Below are 19,992 nucleotides of genomic sequence, written 5' to 3' on the forward strand. Positions count from 1 at the left end.
GCTCCATAGCAGCTGCAGCCCTTGCACCTATGGAAGTTACGCCCTTGTCTGGAGAGTGCAAGGACATGGACAGAGATGGAAAAACAAGGATTGCTGTTCTTTAAACTTTTTAACACCATAATGGCAATTGAACTGTGTGAGCGTAACATTGTAAAGAGGTACATTCTATTTTTGGTGCAAAAAAAAAACTAGTCTGGCATTGACACAAGTAGCTAATATACATCTCTGCCATTAGCTATTAGAGTGAAACAGCAAAGTATGTGCCAGGATTTAAGAACACAGCTACAAACTCATAGGTGGCCCATCCTAACACGCAGCAAAGGGGACTAACATGACCAAATCTCCTCTGGCCGATTCTCAAAATAGACATAGATTTCCTTGCCAATAGCTCACTAGTTTCATTAATGAAGGTCATTAGTGGCGTAGCTAGCGTGTGGCAGACCCCGCAGTGCCAGCAGGGTCTGTGGTGGGCGCTGCTGGCTGAGCTAACATGCAGTCAGTGACAGTAGTCTGAAATCAATTCCCTCTGTCTGCTTTCCGTTCCCTGAGAAGCTCCACCCACCCCTCTCAGTCTTCCATGGAGGCCATACCTCTGGGTTGACCAGGCGGAGTGAGAACTGCAGGAGTCTCCTCACAGCTGCAGCCAAGACTGCGGCAGCACAGAGTTTCTCTTTAAAGAGCCACAGTGGGGACCAGTGGAGGGTGCAGTGTGCCTGCCACTACTGTGTCCTGTGGAGGTGAGAATGTAGATTTGCTGGTTGCTTCTAATTCGAGGGGGGGGACGGGGGTGCAAGGTGCCGGGGTCTGCTCACTGGAGTGTGGGGATGCACTCATTTAAAATATTGAATCCAGGATATGGGTTTTTTGTGTTTTTTAAAAAGGGGAGTGATCACGGGGATCCGTGATTAGGTGTCTTTGGCCTGGGCGTTCTGAGTGTGGCTGTCCCTGCTGCCCCTTCTTATGATTGGCTCCTACGGACATCGTGTGTACCAGTAGGTAATGTCATGTGTGTGTGTGTGTGTAAGAATGAACTGGGGGAACAAAGAGTGTGGCCGTGTGTGAAATATGTAGTATAATGGTCCTGTGTGTAGGGAGAACAGGCTGTGTGTCTTTGGTGAGAAACATGACCCTGTCCAGGAGGGACAGAATACTGTATTCCTGGAGTTCCCTTTAGGTTTACCATCACCTGTGTAGAAACACCTTTGTTACCAATCAAACCTGTTTAAAACAGGTTATGGCAATCATACATTTACAAGAAAGTCCAGAAACGGAGCATTGTGTCCCTCCTGGAGAGGGTCATGTTGGGAAGTATGCCCTATGTGTGTGTGTGTGTGTGTATGTATGTATGTATGTATGTATGTATGTATATATGTGTGTGTGTATATATCTCCCGAAGGCGGCACTCCCTAGGAATAACTCAAACCAGACTGTGGATTTCTTTGGACCGACGTTTCAAGGCCGTCTGGCCTTTTTATCAAGGTGCCAGACGGCCTTGAAACGTCGGTCCAAAGAAATCCACAGTCTGGTTTGAGTTATTCCTAGCGAGTGCCGCCTTCGGGAGATTATATGCAGCAGAGTTGTATCTGCTTAAGGAAGGCACCCCAGTCCTCTGACCACCATCACCATACGTACCAACCTTAAGCCCTTAGGAGTGCCACCTCAAGGTCTACTATATATATATATATATATATATATATATATATATATATATACATACACATTTTCCCTATATGAGCAGCACTCAAGGGTCTTCTAATAAATCAGCACACGGTAGCTTCAGTACAGAAATGTTTCAGTGCCCAGTGTTTAATCAGCCACACTTTCATCAGGCCTTAATGTACAATAACTATCATATATATATTTCTTTATAAGTAGTCACAGTGCAGTTTGCAGTTTATACACAATTTTGTTAGGTATTCTTAATCTTTCCAAATATAGGCAAAAATCAAACACTGCTGGAGCGTTTATCTTCTCACTGTAAATTGGGGGGGGGGGGGGTGCGCTCAGAAACTTTTTTAGCTGGGGGAAGCAAAATTTATAGTTACGCCGCTGGAGGTCATCTACTAAATGGTACATGCATGGGGTAAGATAATTCTTAGCAAAGCATAAATAGGACGCAATTGGGGAAAAATCAAGTGTGATTCAGACTTGATCACAAGGCAAATTTGTTCTCAAAATGGGAAAAACCATGTGCACTGCAGGTGGGGCAGATGTAACATGTGCAGAGAGTTAGATTTGGGTGGGGTGTGTTCAAACTGAAATCTAAATTGCTGTGTAAATATAAAGCTGTCTAATGCTGTGTACACACTGATACAATCTGCATAAGATCCAGATAAGATTTTGACTATATAGTCAAAATCTTATCTGGATCTCATGCAGATTGTATGGGTTTTATTCCAAGCGATCCAGATGCGTTCAAGATGCGCGCTCCCATATCTTAACCAGAAAGTCTTGGCTGCCCTGTCTATATAGTGCAGATCTGCACTATATAGTCTAAATTGAATGCAGATAGTGTAAATTGTATGCAGATAGTCTAAATTGTAATCGCATCTGGATCTTATGCAGATTGTACTAGTGTGTACACACCATAACATGTGTTTGTTAAAGTTTGTAAAGTTATGTGTTAAGCAGCCTTTCCAAACACGCACATTTGATTTTTTGTTCATGGTGATCTTCCCCTGAGTGCCTTGCTATAACGGCATTTCCACCTCCTTTGTTACATGTGCATTTCTCGCTGCCTTTGCAAATGATTAACAGCATTGTATTTTTGAGAATATGATAATGTGGGTGGTGGGGAAGAGAAAACGTCTTTATACAGTAACAACTAGTTAATAGGATAGTCATTGAGGGTTTGCCAAGAGCACATTCTTTACTGTTAAACTTCATTGTGCTGTATAAAAGTAAAAGTGAAAGACATTGGAGGTCAAATGAAGGGTGATGTGTTTAGCTGAAAGGAGAGTTGGGAAAATCAGTAGACTGAGTAAAATCATTATTGAGTGTAGTTGTAAGGAACAGTTGACATATTATTTGGTGATTAAGGCACTCAGAGTAATTCAGACTTGATCACAAAGCAAATTTGTTCTCAAAATGGGAAAAACCATGTGCACTGCAGGTGGGGCTCATGTAATGGGCCCCATACATCAGCAATTAATTGTGACAATCCTCCGTTCTGGAGATGATTGTCACAATTAATCTTTAATGTGTGGGCTCCCACTTTTGGTGATCCCGATCAAAAATTTATCGGGATCGCCAATCGATTGCTGAATCAGATTTTTAAACATGTTTAATAATCTGGTATTATCTGCAGTTCTTTTTTATATGTGTTGGCGTTCACAACTCGTCTTCTTCTATTTAAATTATGAAAACAAGTGACAGCTGAAATGCCAATCGATTGAGGTGATGTATGGGCACTTTCCAGATATGAACATGCAATCTTTTGATGGAAAAAATCTGCCGATCACTGAAACAAATCTGTAGTGTGTGGGCAAGTCAAATAGATTGGAGAAACAATTTATCTGGGGAAAAAAATCACTGGATCAGAGAAGCAATTAATTGTGATCGCAGGTGTATGGGGCCCTTAACACGAGCAGAGAGTTAGATTTGGGTGGGGTGTGTTCAAACTGAAATCTAAATTGTAGTGTAAATATAAAGCTGTCGAACATGTGGGGGCTAAAAGCAGCCAGTATTTATCCTGCACATACTGTAAACTATATAAATCTATTTGCTCCATAGCTCTAACACCTTACTAATAGACATTAGTAAGGTAATAGTAATATAGTAATAGTAATATTTAAGTAATTAGTAAAGGCATTACTGCTTCAAAGAAAAACCTAGAGCATCCACACTACTCCCATGGAGAAATGTCTATTACAACTGGTCACAACTTAATTGTTGCTATCCATCCACTATTAGTGAATCTGCTGAGATGGAGGTTTTCACTTCGCAGCTATTGTCAGGTAAGACAGTTTTAAAGTCTGTTTACATAGGGTGGAGACAGATAATCAGAACAACATAAAACCTTATTGTATTCTTGATTAATAACTGTACCTGGCAGCTGCTGTGGATATCCCAGTATCGGGAAGGAAATGATGAAAGCAGCTGCTCCCGCAGCGAGGAATCCAATCCACCAAGCACCAACCCAGAGCGGATTTTCAGGTGTAAGATCAGTCCTGCAATAAAACATGTGTACAGTAATATAGATAAACCATACATTGGTTTACTGTGTTTACTGAGGCTGGGTCCAAATTTACCTAGCATATCAACAAAGTCTAAACTCTAGCGGGCAAACAGACAATGCATTGTAACTCACTCCAATGATGTAGTTGCTTCCATTAGTGATTGCTAAAAGATGAAATCAGATTGGTTGGTGGGAGCTACAGGTATAGCACCTTGTTTGTATTTTCCTTATTGTGTTCCTAATAATGTGATTATGACAAGTATATGACACTTTTACAGTACTATATAGTATATATTGTATCGGGAACTGTATTTTACTACTTCTGTCAAGTCAAATCTCCTGACATAAATTAAGCACATACAGTACAGTATATTATTTTATCATAGAATATTTTGGCTCATATACCACTGTTTTTTTCCTGCATTTGATTTAAGGTACTATATACCGCTGTGTTTTTTTTTAGGTAATATAAGCCCACCTCTACATAATGCTTTCAATATTGAATTATATTCCCGTATAGTAACTTGCTGTTAGTGCAGTATATGAGTAGTAATACCATCTGGTATACATCTTCAAGAACCAGTATGAATCTTAATGTGCTGGAATTATAAAACATGTCATGATTAGAGACAGGATTATATGCATTTGCATATTTTGTCCATTCTCACTGGTTATTGCATATTTTACCTAAAATCTAGTCATGGGGCATATTTTAGGCCCTGCCCCCTTTCCACCCACGAGTCACAGCACTACTTTGCCCTGCTGCTGCTGGCCAGGTAGAGGTAGAGTGTGCAGGCTGGGGCAATATGTGCACAGTGTAGGGAACCTTGGATGTACTCTATTGGCACTGCTCTAGGCGGCCAATCCATGTTGATAAAAGTCAGTCGGGGCGGATGCCATTACGAAGCTCCTGAACCTTTGCCTGCCCCTGGCCTGGGACTATTGTAGGGTTGTGACATCACGCGGCGCGTAGGAAATGCCGTGTCACAGTGAGTATGCGGCGCAGGGAGGAAGCCTTCCACTGCGCCGCCCTCACACGTTATGTTGACATTTGATCCATCGGTGCTGGAGATGAGGGTCCATGTAGTTGATGCAAGAAGAGCTTTGGACGCTGTAGTCTGCTGTAGCAGCCAGGAAGTAAAAAAAATCCTGTGTATAGCACTAGACATCTGCAGATGCTGTGGGCCTATTTTTGAGGTTTATTTGCAACTAATTTTATGCTGATTTTTAAATAAATAAGTTAAAAATACTTTTTTTTATTATTTAATGTAGCATATTTTAACACTTTTCATGCATATTTTAAGTATTTTTCATGCATATTTGCATGCATATTTCAAGCATTTTATGTTGCATATAATCCTTTCTCTAGTCATGATGATTAGTCTAGAGCTGATACACCCCAGTAAACATACCAACTGGCTGATACTGGGAATGTCAGTTCAGGACTAGAATTTCCAGCAGGATATTTCCAGTAGCAGACAATAAAATCACTGCTCCAGAATCAAAGAAAAGAAAAATATGTAGTCACACAAAGACCAGGTACGTTTTAATTAGTATTTAAATTATTTATATTAGAAGGGACAGAAAAATGAAAGGAATGTTAAAGTGTATACTGCGTGTCCTGACTTGGAACATGTAAGCCATTCTGGTGCAGTTTATATCCTGAAATGCTGCAAAGGTAATCAGATAACCGCTAGAAGAAAATAAATGTTGAGGCTAAATAAAATCTGAAAAGTAATGTACTGTAGATTTCAGTGACATGGACCTCTGAATCTTTGGTTCATTAAACAAGGTTTTTGTATGTAATCAAGTAGGTGAAGCATTATTGCTAACCCCATGTTTGACAGTAAACTCATCGCCCTTTTGAATTTTAAATAGTGATTGTGATCGTTTTTACAAGATGGCGCTTAGTTAATACACCACACCCTAAGGAACCAACCTTCTACTCAACTGCATACAAAAACCCTGTGTGATAAACTAAAAGACTTTACTTGGTAAACTAATGCTGGGTACAAACCAGAACGATTTGGGCTCAATTCCCCCAATTTCCATGCGTCTTTCGACCAATTGTATGTAAAAAAAAAAAAAACATAATTGTGCATGCTTTCAATACGATTTCAATCTGATGCGCGTCCCCGCCGATTGTTGGGTTGCTTTGAAAATTTTTCCTGATGCACTAAAGATTCATCAAATACCTTTGATCGGGTACAGATTGTGTGCAGATTATGTGCAGATGGTGTACTCCAATCCATTGCGCGATTTCAAGGAAATTTTTCACGATTGCCGCAGGATCATGGTCGTTCTGATGTGTACCCTACATAACATTTTAGACACAAAGGGGGAAATTTACTAAGATGTGAAATACACTTCACAGGTCATGTTGCTATGGGCAACCAATCAGAAGCTACTTCTTATTTCTTTTTCACACTCTAGGAGATAGTAGACAGGATCTGATTGGTTGCCCATAGCAACATGACCTGTGAAGTGTATTTCACATCTTAGTAAATTTCCCCCAAACTGTCAAAGAAGGAGGCAGCATGATAGTCATGGACCCTTCTGCTGGACCCTGATAAAGCAACTTCAACTGGCATTTGCAGTGCATGTAATAACCTGTCACACACGCCTGGTTGACGTTGGTCAAGGATTCATCTTACTGTAAGCTAATGATCCAATACACATCTCCAGGTCATGCCAGAACTACCTTCAAATCAAGGAATGGTCTGCACAGTCTCCAGACATATGAAGGTTATTCAGTGATTCGATACATGGCAAAAACAGCCAAATAGCTGCCTTTTTTTTTTCCGGAGAATGGACGGAATTCGCATTCCATCTATTCAAAGTTTTTCATTTATTTCCAATTTGCAGAAAGCAATTGGATACGCAAATCCACTTCTTTTTTTTCGGAAATGGCCACTAATTCGTGATTTTAGAGGCTTTTTCCGCAAATGCAGATTCAGACTTCTCAAAGAGCTGGCGGCCATTATCCTGACAAAAATGACCGGGATTGAATAGTGAAATCCCTCTTGAATAGCCCCCCCACTTCCATTAATCTAGTTTGGTGGTATGAATTTACAAGTACTTGACCTAGTTGGCATCAACCTAATTGTGCTAAAAGACCTGTGATAGCAGCGATTAAGTATAAAGGGTCAACATGGATAATGTCAACATAGAGAAAAGGTCGACACTAGCAAAAGGTCAAGGTGTCCATGGATAGGTGAAAAGGTTGATATGTTTCAGATAAAAAATTTCGATTTCATCACATGGACCCCAAATTAGTTTACCATGCTTTGTCATGCTTCAGGCAAGGTACCTTACTACCGCTTTACCGTTACAAAATGGAGGCCATCTGCATGGTAAAGTAAAAAAGTAAAAAAATATATATATAATAATTTTAAAAAAATCAAGTCACTCGACTTTTTCATGTGTCGACTATTGTCATGTCATAGTTTTGCCTGTTTCAACTATTCTCTGTCGACCTAGATACTGTCGACTTATGGATTGGATACCTTTAGCAGCAATTGGTGTATCACTGCTGCAAATGGTGCAGTGCCACAAGCAGATGTGATAACATAATCAGAAAAAGGGAATTATAACTAATTTATTCTAATTGCAATCATTGGTAAATTACATGGATTCTAACAAAAAAAAAGAATTCAGATTATTTTTTAGATTAGTTTTTATGCAGAGGGAATGCAACTGAAATATTAGCTTTTGTAAGAATTCAATACTGAAGTGGTACATGGGTGGAGCACATGGGTGACAAATAGTTGAAGCATAGGAACAGAGGGTCATTTTAAATTAAACATATTAAGACTGGGCTAGAGGTATTAGTGGTGTGCCATATGGATCCTTACTGCTGTCATTGTACTTTTGTAATATTCACTTTGTAGATGGTAAGGAGTCCATATTACTAATGACACTAAGCTATGAATGAATATTAATACACTGCAGCATAGTAACTTGATCTATAAGCATTAAGAAAACATGAGCAGTTGAGCAGCGAAATGGCAGTAATGTATATAATGTGGGATAAGCTCTTAGGCTGTGGTAATAACACTGTTACTTACACAGACTTTTGGAAAATCAGTTGTCTAAAAGCAGATAAGCAACAAAGTGCCAATCAGCAGTTGTAGAGGTGAGTACAATTCCCGGATGCATAAACAGAGAAATACTGTAAATGCATGCGATGCAAACACAGTATTACCATGTTGGACTATATTCAAAATATATTCACAGCTGTCCTCAATAACTATAGCAACAGTAGTCTGTATTTACTGTTGTTACAGAGGATGAATATACATCCAGAGTGTACAGAGTAAACATAAGATCCTTGAGCCAGAGGCAGTATAGTATATTTTTAATACATATACACAATTTTTAATAAAGCATAAAAATATATAAAAACAATTCAGCACATTGATACAAGCATTAAATTAGCGGTGCCTGGTCCACCGGGGGGGCGTGGCCACGGCGGCGTGTGAGTGAGAGCGGGAGGAAGGTGTCGGCTCTCCCGTGCTAATGTGCTCCACAATCCCCCCATGCATCGGTAATATCTAGAAAGATTCCCTGAAGCAAACCCGCCAGAGCTAGCTGATCGTTACCTTGCGGGGTCGGGTGGCCGGTCCCGTGCTGTGCCCCGGATACAGAGGAGAAGGGCGTCAGACGGAGCGCACGCCGGGAGTGAGAGGCGACGCGGGTGAGTGACGCGTCAGGCTCACACCGCGGCTTCCGTCCGTCGCCGATAAAACAAGCGGATACCAGAGGCGGGCGAGCACAGCGCAGCGGTGACACCCGGCGAAAGTGCCATAACAAGCCGGCTGAGGCCCCAGCGTCACACTCCCCGAGAGCAAGCCGGTCCTAGCTTGTGTACAAGGATCACAGCGGCAGTAACGCAGAGTGAGAGCGGCGAGACCCGGGAGAGGAGACACAGAGAGAAGTCCCATATAAATACACCTGCACGGGGACGCCACGCTCAAGACTTAGCACAAAGTCCACCAGCTGGAATCCTGGTTCAGTGTGGCCTACAATAAAAGGACGCTTGTGGACAACTGAGGCAGCCGTTTAAAGAAAGCACCAGGCTCCCCATCAACAGTTCTTCCTTCCCAGATCCTGACCCTGCATGCTCCAGGCGAGCAGCTGTAAACGTGTATCCAGCAGAGAGAGGAGCAGTGTTACCAGCAGGCTTCATAAAAAGGTACCGGGCAAAAATATATTAAAGTCTGTAAGAACTCAGCCGAAAAACACAGGCCATAGCAGCATATGCCCACCCGGGGTCAGGGGCAGTGAAAAAGGTGTCAAACTGAGGGTATAAGACTTTGCCTAAATCGACTCAGTCTGGCCTGCCTAGAAAGGGGTAACGGTGCCTGGTGAATTTTGCTTTGAGCTCTACCTTTCCTTTCTATCAACAATCATAGTGGAACAGCTGGCAACAGTAAGGGCTTCAGTAAGGATAATGGGCAAGACTGGGCAGACTGCCGCTGCAGCCCGTCTAGAGAAGTTTGCAAGAACACAGGGCAACACTTCAGCCAATTCACAGCCCATCACCCCCCAAACCACTCCCTCGAAGGGGCACAATGAACCGCGACCCACGGAGGTAACCCTTCAGCAGGTGTTAGAAGCGGTAAATACATGTGAATCCCGCTTGTCTGACCAAATTAATAAAATCCAGTCGGACCTAACGTTACTGCGGAGTGACGCTCAGAAAATTAGGGAAAGAGTTACGGAAGTAGAAAATAGGGTTTCTTCCGTGGAAGATGCGGTTACCCCGATTCAGGCACAAGTAAGAACGATGTCAGGCCAACTGTCCGATATGCGTGCTAAAATGTCGGATTTCGAGGGGAGACTCCGTCGGAACAATATTAGGTTCATAAACCTGGAAGAACGTGTAGAAGGGAGCCACCCAGAAAAGTTCTTGGAGGACTGGTTGATACAGGCCTTTGGCAGAGAGTCATTTTCCCAACAGTTCACGGTAGAAAGGGCCCATCGGGTGCCGGCGCGACCGAATCCTCCAGGGGGCCCCCCTCGTACATTCATCGCTAGATTCCTTAATTACAGAGATCGGGATTCTGTACTCCGCCTGATAAGGAATAAAATCGATTTTGGCCATAGCGGGAAAAAGGTTTCCGCTTTCCCAGATTTCCCACTTGAAATACAGCGAGAGAGATCGAAATTCAGGGAGGTAAAATCACGGTTAAGAGAGCTAGAACTGAACTACTCTATGTTGTATCCCTCCAAACTGAGGGTCGAAGTAAATGGGATTACAAAATTCTTTTTTTCCCCAGGAGAGGTTGCTAAGTGGCTGGATGGGACTTATCCTGGACTCAAACAGTTGGCCACTTCACAGTCAAGCGGTCCACTGCTCTGAGAATAGCTGTGCTACTGGCTTGCACTATAAGTGAGCACGCATTAAGTGATATTCTTTTTTTTTTCTCTCCTGATACTTTTTACCTGTTTTTCTCTGTTTTTTTTTTTTTTTCTCTCTTCTATGCGAAAAGTAGGTAACAGCATGAAAGTGGCTCCATTTGTGGAGCAGTCTGGTATACAAAACTCTGTTGTCCCAGGAGTGATTGCTTAGCGGTTGGACGGGACTTATCCTGGACTTAAAACACTTGGCCACTATACAGTTAAGTGGTCCGCTGTTTCGATTTGCATTATTAGCGAGCTATGTATTAAGGGACACTTTTTTTTTTTTTTTTTTGTGAAAAGCAGGTAATAGCTAGAAAGTAGCTCCAGTAGGGGAGCAGTCCGGTAGTATACAGGTTTATGTATTCTTGGTAATATTGCGGTTTGTTTCAGTTTATCTTCTTTAGTATGTCTTAAGATATTCAAGGGTCGGCTTTGGTCGAGCTTGGACAAGTGTCAATAAGTAGTATTAATGCTCAAAGATGTACTGAGTTGCGACGATTTGTGCATGGGGGGAGGGAGGGGCTTCTAATATACATGAGATATATCCTTGGTTACAAAGGGAGAGCCGGCCACGCTATTGGTGGCCATTTTTATATAGCCCTTGGGGAAGCAGGGCACAAGGGGGGAAATAGGTACGCCAGGTGTTCCGGGTAGTACAGGGAGGGGGTGGGGAGATGGGAGGTGGGGCTATTGGGTAATACATTGTTGTGGTATGTGTGCGCATTGCAAACCAAAATTTCCAACATGGGAGGGTCGCTGGAGGAGGGTGTGGAGGATCGGGGTGGTAAGGGCGAGGCGGGAGGGCTGGAGGGAGGGGAAGAGAAAGGTGGCAACGAAAAGAATATCAAAGGAAAAGGGTTTAAACTAAAGGGATATGGTTAAATTCCTATCATGGAATGTCAGAGGACTTAATGACAAAGTCAAGAGATCGCTGGTCCTAAACCACTGTAAAACGTTGGATGCGGACATTTTTTGCCTACAAGAAACCCACTTGCATGGGGATAGACTCGCAGCCTTGAAAAGGCCATGGTTAAGTACACTCCTGCATGCCCCTTTTACATCTCTTGCTAGAGGGGTCTCAATTCTGGTCAAGAAGACAGTAGTATTTGAAGGACGTAATACAAAGATTGACCCAGGGGGCAGATACATTTTTGTTGACTGTTGTATCAATCAAGTAGACATAACACTTCTAAATGTATATATCCCCCCCCCTTCTCATACGACGTCCTGAGGGCCGCAGTGGAATTTTCCCTTTTATACCCTGCAAACCACCTTATATGCCTAGGAGATTTCAATAATGTCCTTTCCCCTAAACTAGATCGATGCTCTACGGGTATCACAGAAACCCAGAGGGGAGGGAGGGGGTTTGCTGAATTTTTGGAGGGTATCGGTTGGATAGACCCGTGGCGTTTAAGACATCCGATCCTCACCCAGTTCTCGTGTTATTCTGCATCGTATGGTGCATTTTCAAGAATAGACATGGCTTTTGTCTCAGAAACGCTAATTAATAGAGTCACCCAAATAGACTATAAGGCTAGGGGCATTTCCGATCACTCTCCATTAATAATGCAGTTAGATCTAGCAGAGATAAAAGGGTATAGGTATTGGAAGTTACAGCCATATTGGCTGTCACAGATTAACAACGAGGAGATTGAGCAAGAGATTGTGGCCTTCTTTGAAGTAAATGAGGGGTCAGCAGCCAGTTCGTGTATATGGGATACTTTTAAGGCTTTTTTCCGAGGTATTCTTATTAAAAAAATTGCATTCCTAAAAGGGTGTCACCGGGCAAAGGCACGCAAGATGGAGGAGCATACCCTAGAATTAGAAAGCGCATATCTTTTAAGCAAGGCAGATATAGATAAACAGGAATGGCAAAAAATGCAGGCTAAATGGTTGGAATACCTGAACAAGAAAGAGAAAAAGTGTTTGTATGGATGCACTCCTTATGATTGATCAAGAATAATTTTTGGAGTTAAATTCCTTTTCAAAAAATATACATTTCTTCTAAAAATGGGGTGGCTCCTTTTATCTTTATTAATGTCTGAATGGATAAGGAGACAACCACATATAGCGAAATAAGAGGTTAAGAACACAAAATTTTTTCACATTTAAACAACATACAGTGTTACATAAGAAAGAAATTGGTGATTTTTAAAGATTTAAAAGTGTAGGTAGACACGACTGCTGGTGCTTAGTATTATGTCCTAAATTGGGGTAAATTCCCCATTAGGGTCCTTGTGTCTGTTTTATATCACTGAATCCTGTGTCAATAAAGATTGATTTACCACTTGTGTTGATTTTATTTCTTCAATTGGGCTTTCCTAGATAGATGGTATTTCCAAGGGTTCCCTCAAGACGGTTATGTTACCTCCTAACACACTCTAGAGGTACAAATATCTAGTGTGTATTTGTGTGGTTATTCTTTTAGGGGTGGATTCCCCACAATTCATTCTAATGCAGCTTATCACAATCCAGAATGGTTTTGCCACTCAAATCTCTAGAGTGGTTGTGGTATCTAGTATATATTATACTCCTGTAGGTAATTTTACTCAAGATAGAGGGATACCTTTATCTTAGGTACAGCTTATTGCATTACGGGGTAATTTTCCCATGCGGGTCCCGGAGCTGTGTTGGTAGTCAGTTAGGGGTGATTTCCCCATATATCACAGGTAAGGGTACCTAATATACGTTTCATATATAGATATTTTGGGGCAAATTCCCCTGATGGAACCTCTCAAATATGTTTAAAGTAAATTAGGGGTGAATTCCCCATCTATCATAGGTGAGAGTATCTGGTGTGTGTTCCACACTGTGAAGATATACAGGTATTATAGAACGAATTCCTCTAAAGTATTCCCTCAGATGTAGTATATGAAAATTAGGGGTAAATTCCCCAATAAGATCTTCAGAATAGTATTTACCACAGGGACCTCTATATGAGATCTCGTTTGAGGGGTGTAGATTATGTTTAATCAGGGGTGTATTCCCCACAGGTAGAGTCTCTTGGGATTCTTTTACAAATTTTTTTCCTCTGGGGGGATAGGTTATGTAAATTCCCAGGGAATCGTTTCTAGGATAGCCCAATCTTTATTTTATTGGGGGGTGTGCATTCCCATTTATATTTGTGGCAATCAATTGGGATATAATATATTTTTCCTTTTTTATTGGCAATCAATATTCGAACAGGTATGCAGTGTTTTTTACAGAATAATATCAATTCAATTGCCACTTTATGTGGTTCCAGAGTTCTTATGTGTAGCTGGAGCAGTATATTGCAACTTATTTCTCTTTGTCAATAGAGATACAAATTATATATAAATGTTGCAGTCTAATTGACCGGTTTGTGAGACCAGACACTAATTTGCTTCTATAGTACTGGTTGCCTTCTATAGATATTTGGCACCATCTACTGGCGAAGTGCAGGATATACTATGTATACTAGAACACCATCTATAATAGGTATAGTGCTATACTGCTGCACAATTTGTCAGAGGTGTATAAATACCCAGACCGCTGCGCGGTCTTGCTACTGATAGCTGCTACACAATATCTGGATAAGGATTCACAAGGACGCTAAACATATTATAATTGTACAAAATACATTTTGAATTAAGCACCACACAGTCTGCCTAACGCTACACGCACAGAACACGTGTTTCGCTAATGAGCTTCTTCAAGCTGGCCATTAGATTGGTTCCACGCATGTATATTTATTGGTATCACTCAGCCAATGACGGTATTCGTTTTCGTCACGTGGGGCGGCTGCACCAATCATATGGTGTAGTCACTTCCGCCCTTTCATTCATTGTGCCCTCATCGGCGCAGTTGCGTCACCAACGTGGTGCCTGCGTCGTACCACGTGATGTGTCACCTGCTATTCCGCAGCCAATCACCCACTGAGTCTTCCGAACCCGGAAGTATCTTCTAGTGATGATCGCCCTGCGCTATGTATATTCTAAGGATTTGCGTACAGAAAGTGTGTTTATCCATTTGTAAACTTAGATTCTTGCGGTCATTTCTCTGTATGTAAGAGAGTTTTTAGTATAGTGTGTCTGTACTCAGTTGGATACGTCTGACTGATCGTTACTGTGTATATCGATCTACTTATTATCCTCCATGCTTGTTACCTTAAGTCAAACCCCTTCCTCTGTATAAGATATAATCTTCTTAAGACCATATCCTGGGATCTGTGTTTACTATCTACTGCTGAATCCGTTGCCATGACAAAGCGTTACCTCATTTCATATTATTACAAGTCCGGTATCTTTGGGATAGATGCTGATTAAGGTGAATAAGTGCATGTACCATTATTATAGTGTGTGTGTTTAGAATTACATCTAAATGTGAAGGGATCATGTAATTGTGTACATATTTTGATGAAATATGTTAAAAAAAAATTTTATATATGATTTATTGGGGAATATATAATATGGTGTTATTTGAAAAAAATAAGTATACAGGGTGTGTTCTGTGAAAAACTGGGGAAAAAAACTGTGAATTAAATAAACTCGTGCCAGTTTGGCACGAGTTTATTTAATTCACAGTTTTTTTCCCCAGTTTTTCACAGAACACACCCTGTATACTTATTTTTTTCAAATAACACCATATTATATATTCCCCAATAAATCATATATAAAAATTTTTTTTAACATATTTCATCAAAATATGTACACAATTACATGATCCCTTCACATTTAGATGTAATTCTAAACACACACACTATAATAATGGTACATGCACTTATTCACCTTAATCAGCATCTATCCCAAAGATACCGGACTTGTAATAATATGAAATGAGGTAACGCTTTGTCATGGCAACGGATTCAGCAGTAGATAGTAAACACAGATCCCAGGATATGGTCTTAAGAAGATTATATCTTATACAGAGGAAGGGGTTTGACTTAAGGTAACAAGCATGGAGGATAATAAGTAGATCGATATACACAGTAACGATCAGTCAGACGTATCCAACTGAGTACAGACACACTATACTAAAAACTCTCTTACATACAGAGAAATGACCGCAAGAATCTAAGTTTACAAATGGATAAACACACTTTCTGTACGCAAATCCTTAGAATATACATAGCGCAGGGCGATCATCACTAGAAGATACTTCCGGGTTCGGAAGACTCAGTGGGTGATTGGCTGCGGAATAGCAGGTGACACATCACGTGGTACGACGCAGGCACCACGTTGGTGACGCAACTGCGCCGATGAGGGCACAATGAATGAAAGGGCGGAAGTGACTACACCATATGATTGGTGCAGCCGCCCCACGTGACGAAAACGAATACCGTCATTGGCTGAGTGATACCAATAAATATACATGCGTGGAACCAATCTAATGGCCAGCTTGAAGAAGCTCATTAGCGAAACACGTGTTCTGTGCGTGTAGCGTTAGGCAGACTGTGTGGTGCTTAATTCAAAATGTATTTTGTACAATTATAATATGTTTAGCGTCCTTGTGAATCCTTATCCAGATATTGTGTAGCAGCTATCAGTAGCAAGACCGCGCAGCGGTCTGGGTATTTATACACCTCTGACAAATTGTGCAGCAGTATAGCACTATACCTATTATAGATGGTGTTCTAGTATACATAGTATATCCTGCACTTCGCCAGTAGATGGTGCCAAATATCTATAGAAGGCAACCAGTACTATAGAAGCAAATTAGTGTCTGGTCTCACAAACCGGTCAATTAGACTGCAACATTTATATATAATTTGTATCTCTATTGACAAAGAGAAATAAGTTGCAATATACTGCTCCAGCTACACATAAGAACTCTGGAACCACATAAAGTGGCAATTGAATTGATATTATTCTGTAAAAAACACTGCATACCTGTTCGAATATTGATTGCCAATAAAAAAGGAAAAATATATTATATCCCAATTGATTGCCACAAATATAAATGGGAATGCACACCCCCCAATAAAATAAAGATTGGGCTATCCTAGAAACGATTCCCTGGGAATTTACATAACCTATCCCCCCAGAGGAAAAAAATTTGTAAAAGAATCCCAAGAGACTCTACCTGTGGGGAATACACCCCTGATTAAACATAATCTACACCCCTCAAACGAGATCTCATATAGAGGTCCCTGTGGTAAATACTATTCTGAAGATCTTATTGGGGAATTTACCCCTAATTTTCATATACTACATCTGAGGGAATACTTTAGAGGAATTCGTTCTATAATACCTGTATATCTTCACAGTGTGGAACACACACCAGATACTCTCACCTATGATAGATGGGGAATTCACCCCTAATTTACTTTAAACATATTTGAGAGGTTCCATCAGGGGAATTTGCCCCAAAATATCTATATATGAAACGTATATTAGGTACCCTTACCTGTGATATATGGGGAAATCACCCCTAACTGACTACCAACACAGCTCCGGGACCCGCATGGGAAAATTACCCCGTAATGCAATAAGCTGTACCTAAGATAAAGGTATCCCTCTATCTTGAGTAAAATTACCTACAGGAGTATAATATATACTAGATACCACAACCACTCTAGAGATTTGAGTGGCAAAACCATTCTGGATTGTGATAAGCTGCATTAGAATGAATTGTGGGGAATCCACCCCTAAAAGAATAACCACACAAATACACACTAGATATTTGTACCTCTAGAGTGTGTTAGGAGGTAACATAACCGTCTTGAGGGAACCCTTGGAAATACCATCTATCTAGGAAAGCCCAATTGAAGAAATAAAATCAACACAAGTGGTAAATCAATCTTTATTGACACAGGATTCAGTGATATAAAACAGACACAAGGACCCTAATGGGGAATTTACCCCAATTTAGGACATAATACTAAGCACCAGCAGTCGTGTCTACCTACACTTTTAAATCTTTAAAAATCACCAATTTCTTTCTTATGTAACACTGTATGTTGTTTAAATGTGAAAAAATTTTGTGTTCTTAACCTCTTATTTCGCTATATGTGGTTGTCTCCTTATCCATTCAGACATTAATAAAGATAAAAGGAGCCACCCCATTTTTAGAAGAAATGTATATTTTTTTAAAAGGAATTTAACTCCAAAAATTATTCTTGATCAATCATAAGGAGTGCATCCATACAAACACTTTTTCTCTTTCTTGTTCTTGTATGCCAACCGTTTGGGATAGCACCCCCACTGTTGTGAATTAACATTCAGTGGTTCATTGCCCGTCCAATAGAGGGCACCAATTCTTTCTGTGTGTGCAGAACCCCCCAAAAACCCCTGTTTACCCTGGTTGGAATACCTACAAGAGGTCAACTATCGAAGGCTCCAGATACAATCCCATCAATGGTATTCTAATGCCGATAAGGGGGGGAAATTACTTGCCTACTTATCTAAAACTGACAAACCCTCGAATGTTGTATTTAAAATCCTGACGGAGCAGGATGAGTTACTGACCACTACCCCGAAAATAGCAGAGGAGTTTGTTGCCCATTTTGAAAAAGTATATCAATCAACGGTGTCCCCAGAAGGAGAGGAGTTGGGGAAATTTCTGGATGAAATAGAGCTTCCTCGTCTGTCTGTTGAGGCCAAGGTGTTCTTAGATAAGCCCATTGTTCTTGAGGAAGTCGAAACCGTAATTAAATCTTTGCCTATAGGAAAAGCACCAGGCCTTGACGGCTTGCCGGCCGAGGTCTATCAAAAATATGTCAAAATTATAGCTCCTAGATTAGTTTCTCTTTGTCAAGAGGTTATGAGGGAAGGGGAACTCCCGGCATCAATGGGGGACGCCTCTATGATCTTTATACCAAAAAAAGATAAAGACCCGACAAGAGTCGACTCATATCGCCCAATCTCGCTAATCTCAACAGACGCGAAGATAATCGCAAAGATTTTGGCGAATAGACTTAGTCGTGTAACCCAAGGCATAATACACCATGACCAATCTGGGTTCATGAGTGGAAAATCCACCCTCATTAATCTTAGACGGGTATTTACGTATATCCAACATACGAATGCGAGGAGATTGAGCGCCGCAGTAGCTTCATTCGACGCGAACAAAGCGTTCGATTCGGTCGAGTGGAGCTACTTGTGGCGCACCTTGAGAGCCTTCGGTTTTGGACCAGGGTTTATAGGGTGGCTAAAGGCACTGTATAAAAACCCCAGGGCCAGAGTTTCCATTAACGGGTATACTTCATCTTTTTTCTTACTAAATAGGGGAACCCGGCAGGGTTGCCCGCTCTCTCCTCTTATATTCGCGGTGGCGATAGAACCCCTCGCTTGCTTGTTAAGGTCTAGGCTACTCAATCAGGATCCGGCAAGAGATACCAGATATAATCTGGTATCACTCTATGCGGACGACCTATTGGTCGGGTTGGCGGATCCAGTGCATGATCTACCGATAGTAGTGGCACAACTCAACTTATTTGGGAATTTCTCAGGATTGACAGTCAACTGGAATAAATCCCATTTGCTAACACTGGGAAAGGAGCCACGGGAGGCAGGGCAGATATATGATCCACTAGTAAAAACTCAGGGGTTCAAATACCTGGGGGTAGTGGTCACGGGAAAAACAGAAGGATATCTCGGGGATAACATCTGTCCTGCTATCCAGGAGGTAAGAGTGAAATGTAGGAGATGGGCTAGACTCCCCCTCACAGTGATGGGTCGCGTTAACTTGATAAAAATGGTTATTCTCCCAAAAATATTGTATTTGCTACAACAGTCCCCCACATTTATAAAAGATGAGTATTTTAGAAATCTCAATAGTACAATATCTTCATTTATATGGGGCAACAAACGACCCAGGGTTAAGTTGACCACCCTCTGGAGAAGCCGAGAGAGGGGGGGTTTAGCCTTACCCAATTTCAAAAGGTATTATATGGCGGCCCAATTGGTGCATCTTAGCTCCTGGATACAGGAAGACGAATATACACCAGATTTATACAGACTGTTAAAATGTATTGACCCCCTTATAACTCCCCTCCAGACACTACTGCTGGGCAAGGTCCGGAAAAAATATCCAGGAATCGTAATTCAGGCTATTAAAACATGGAAAATGGTTGAAAAATTGGGTAATTTTGAAGGGGTGGACCCTGACACTTCGTTTCTCCTGTTGCCGACAGCTCAGGAAGTGTACAAACAACAAGGCGGCAAACTATGGTCCCATTATGGGGTAAATACCCTGGGCCAACTGTACCAAAATAACAACTTGAAATCTTTTGATCAATTAAGAGGCGAGTATTTACTCCCTAGATCAATGTTTTACAGATATTTGCAGCTGCGTAATGCCATAATACAGTGGGGTAGTGGGAGGGAGATAAGGATACAGGATACTCCGGTAAAACTTTTCTTGAAAAATCTGACCCTAAAAAAACGGATATCAAAAATCAATAAGTTCCTGCTCCTAAACGAACAGGATGAGGGTCTACCACAGCTTAG

General features: G+C 41.3%; 1 protein-coding gene across 1 annotated transcript in view; it reads right to left on the reverse strand.

The window, feature by feature from the left end:
* Positions 1-19,992, reverse strand: part of SLCO4A1 (solute carrier organic anion transporter family member 4A1) — a 73,221-nt gene that overhangs the window by 32,466 nt on the left and 20,763 nt on the right. The window contains exon 5 of the mRNA XM_083146795.1: positions 4,048-4,169. Coding sequence (XP_083002921.1) covers positions 4,048-4,169 — 122 coding nt within the window. The remainder of the gene's footprint in view (positions 1-4,047; positions 4,170-19,992) is intronic.

Source organism: Crinia signifera, chromosome 6 (assembly GCF_055691185.1).
Source record: "Crinia signifera chromosome 6, ASM5569118v1, whole genome shotgun sequence".
NCBI lineage: Eukaryota > Metazoa > Chordata > Amphibia > Anura > Myobatrachidae > Crinia > Crinia signifera.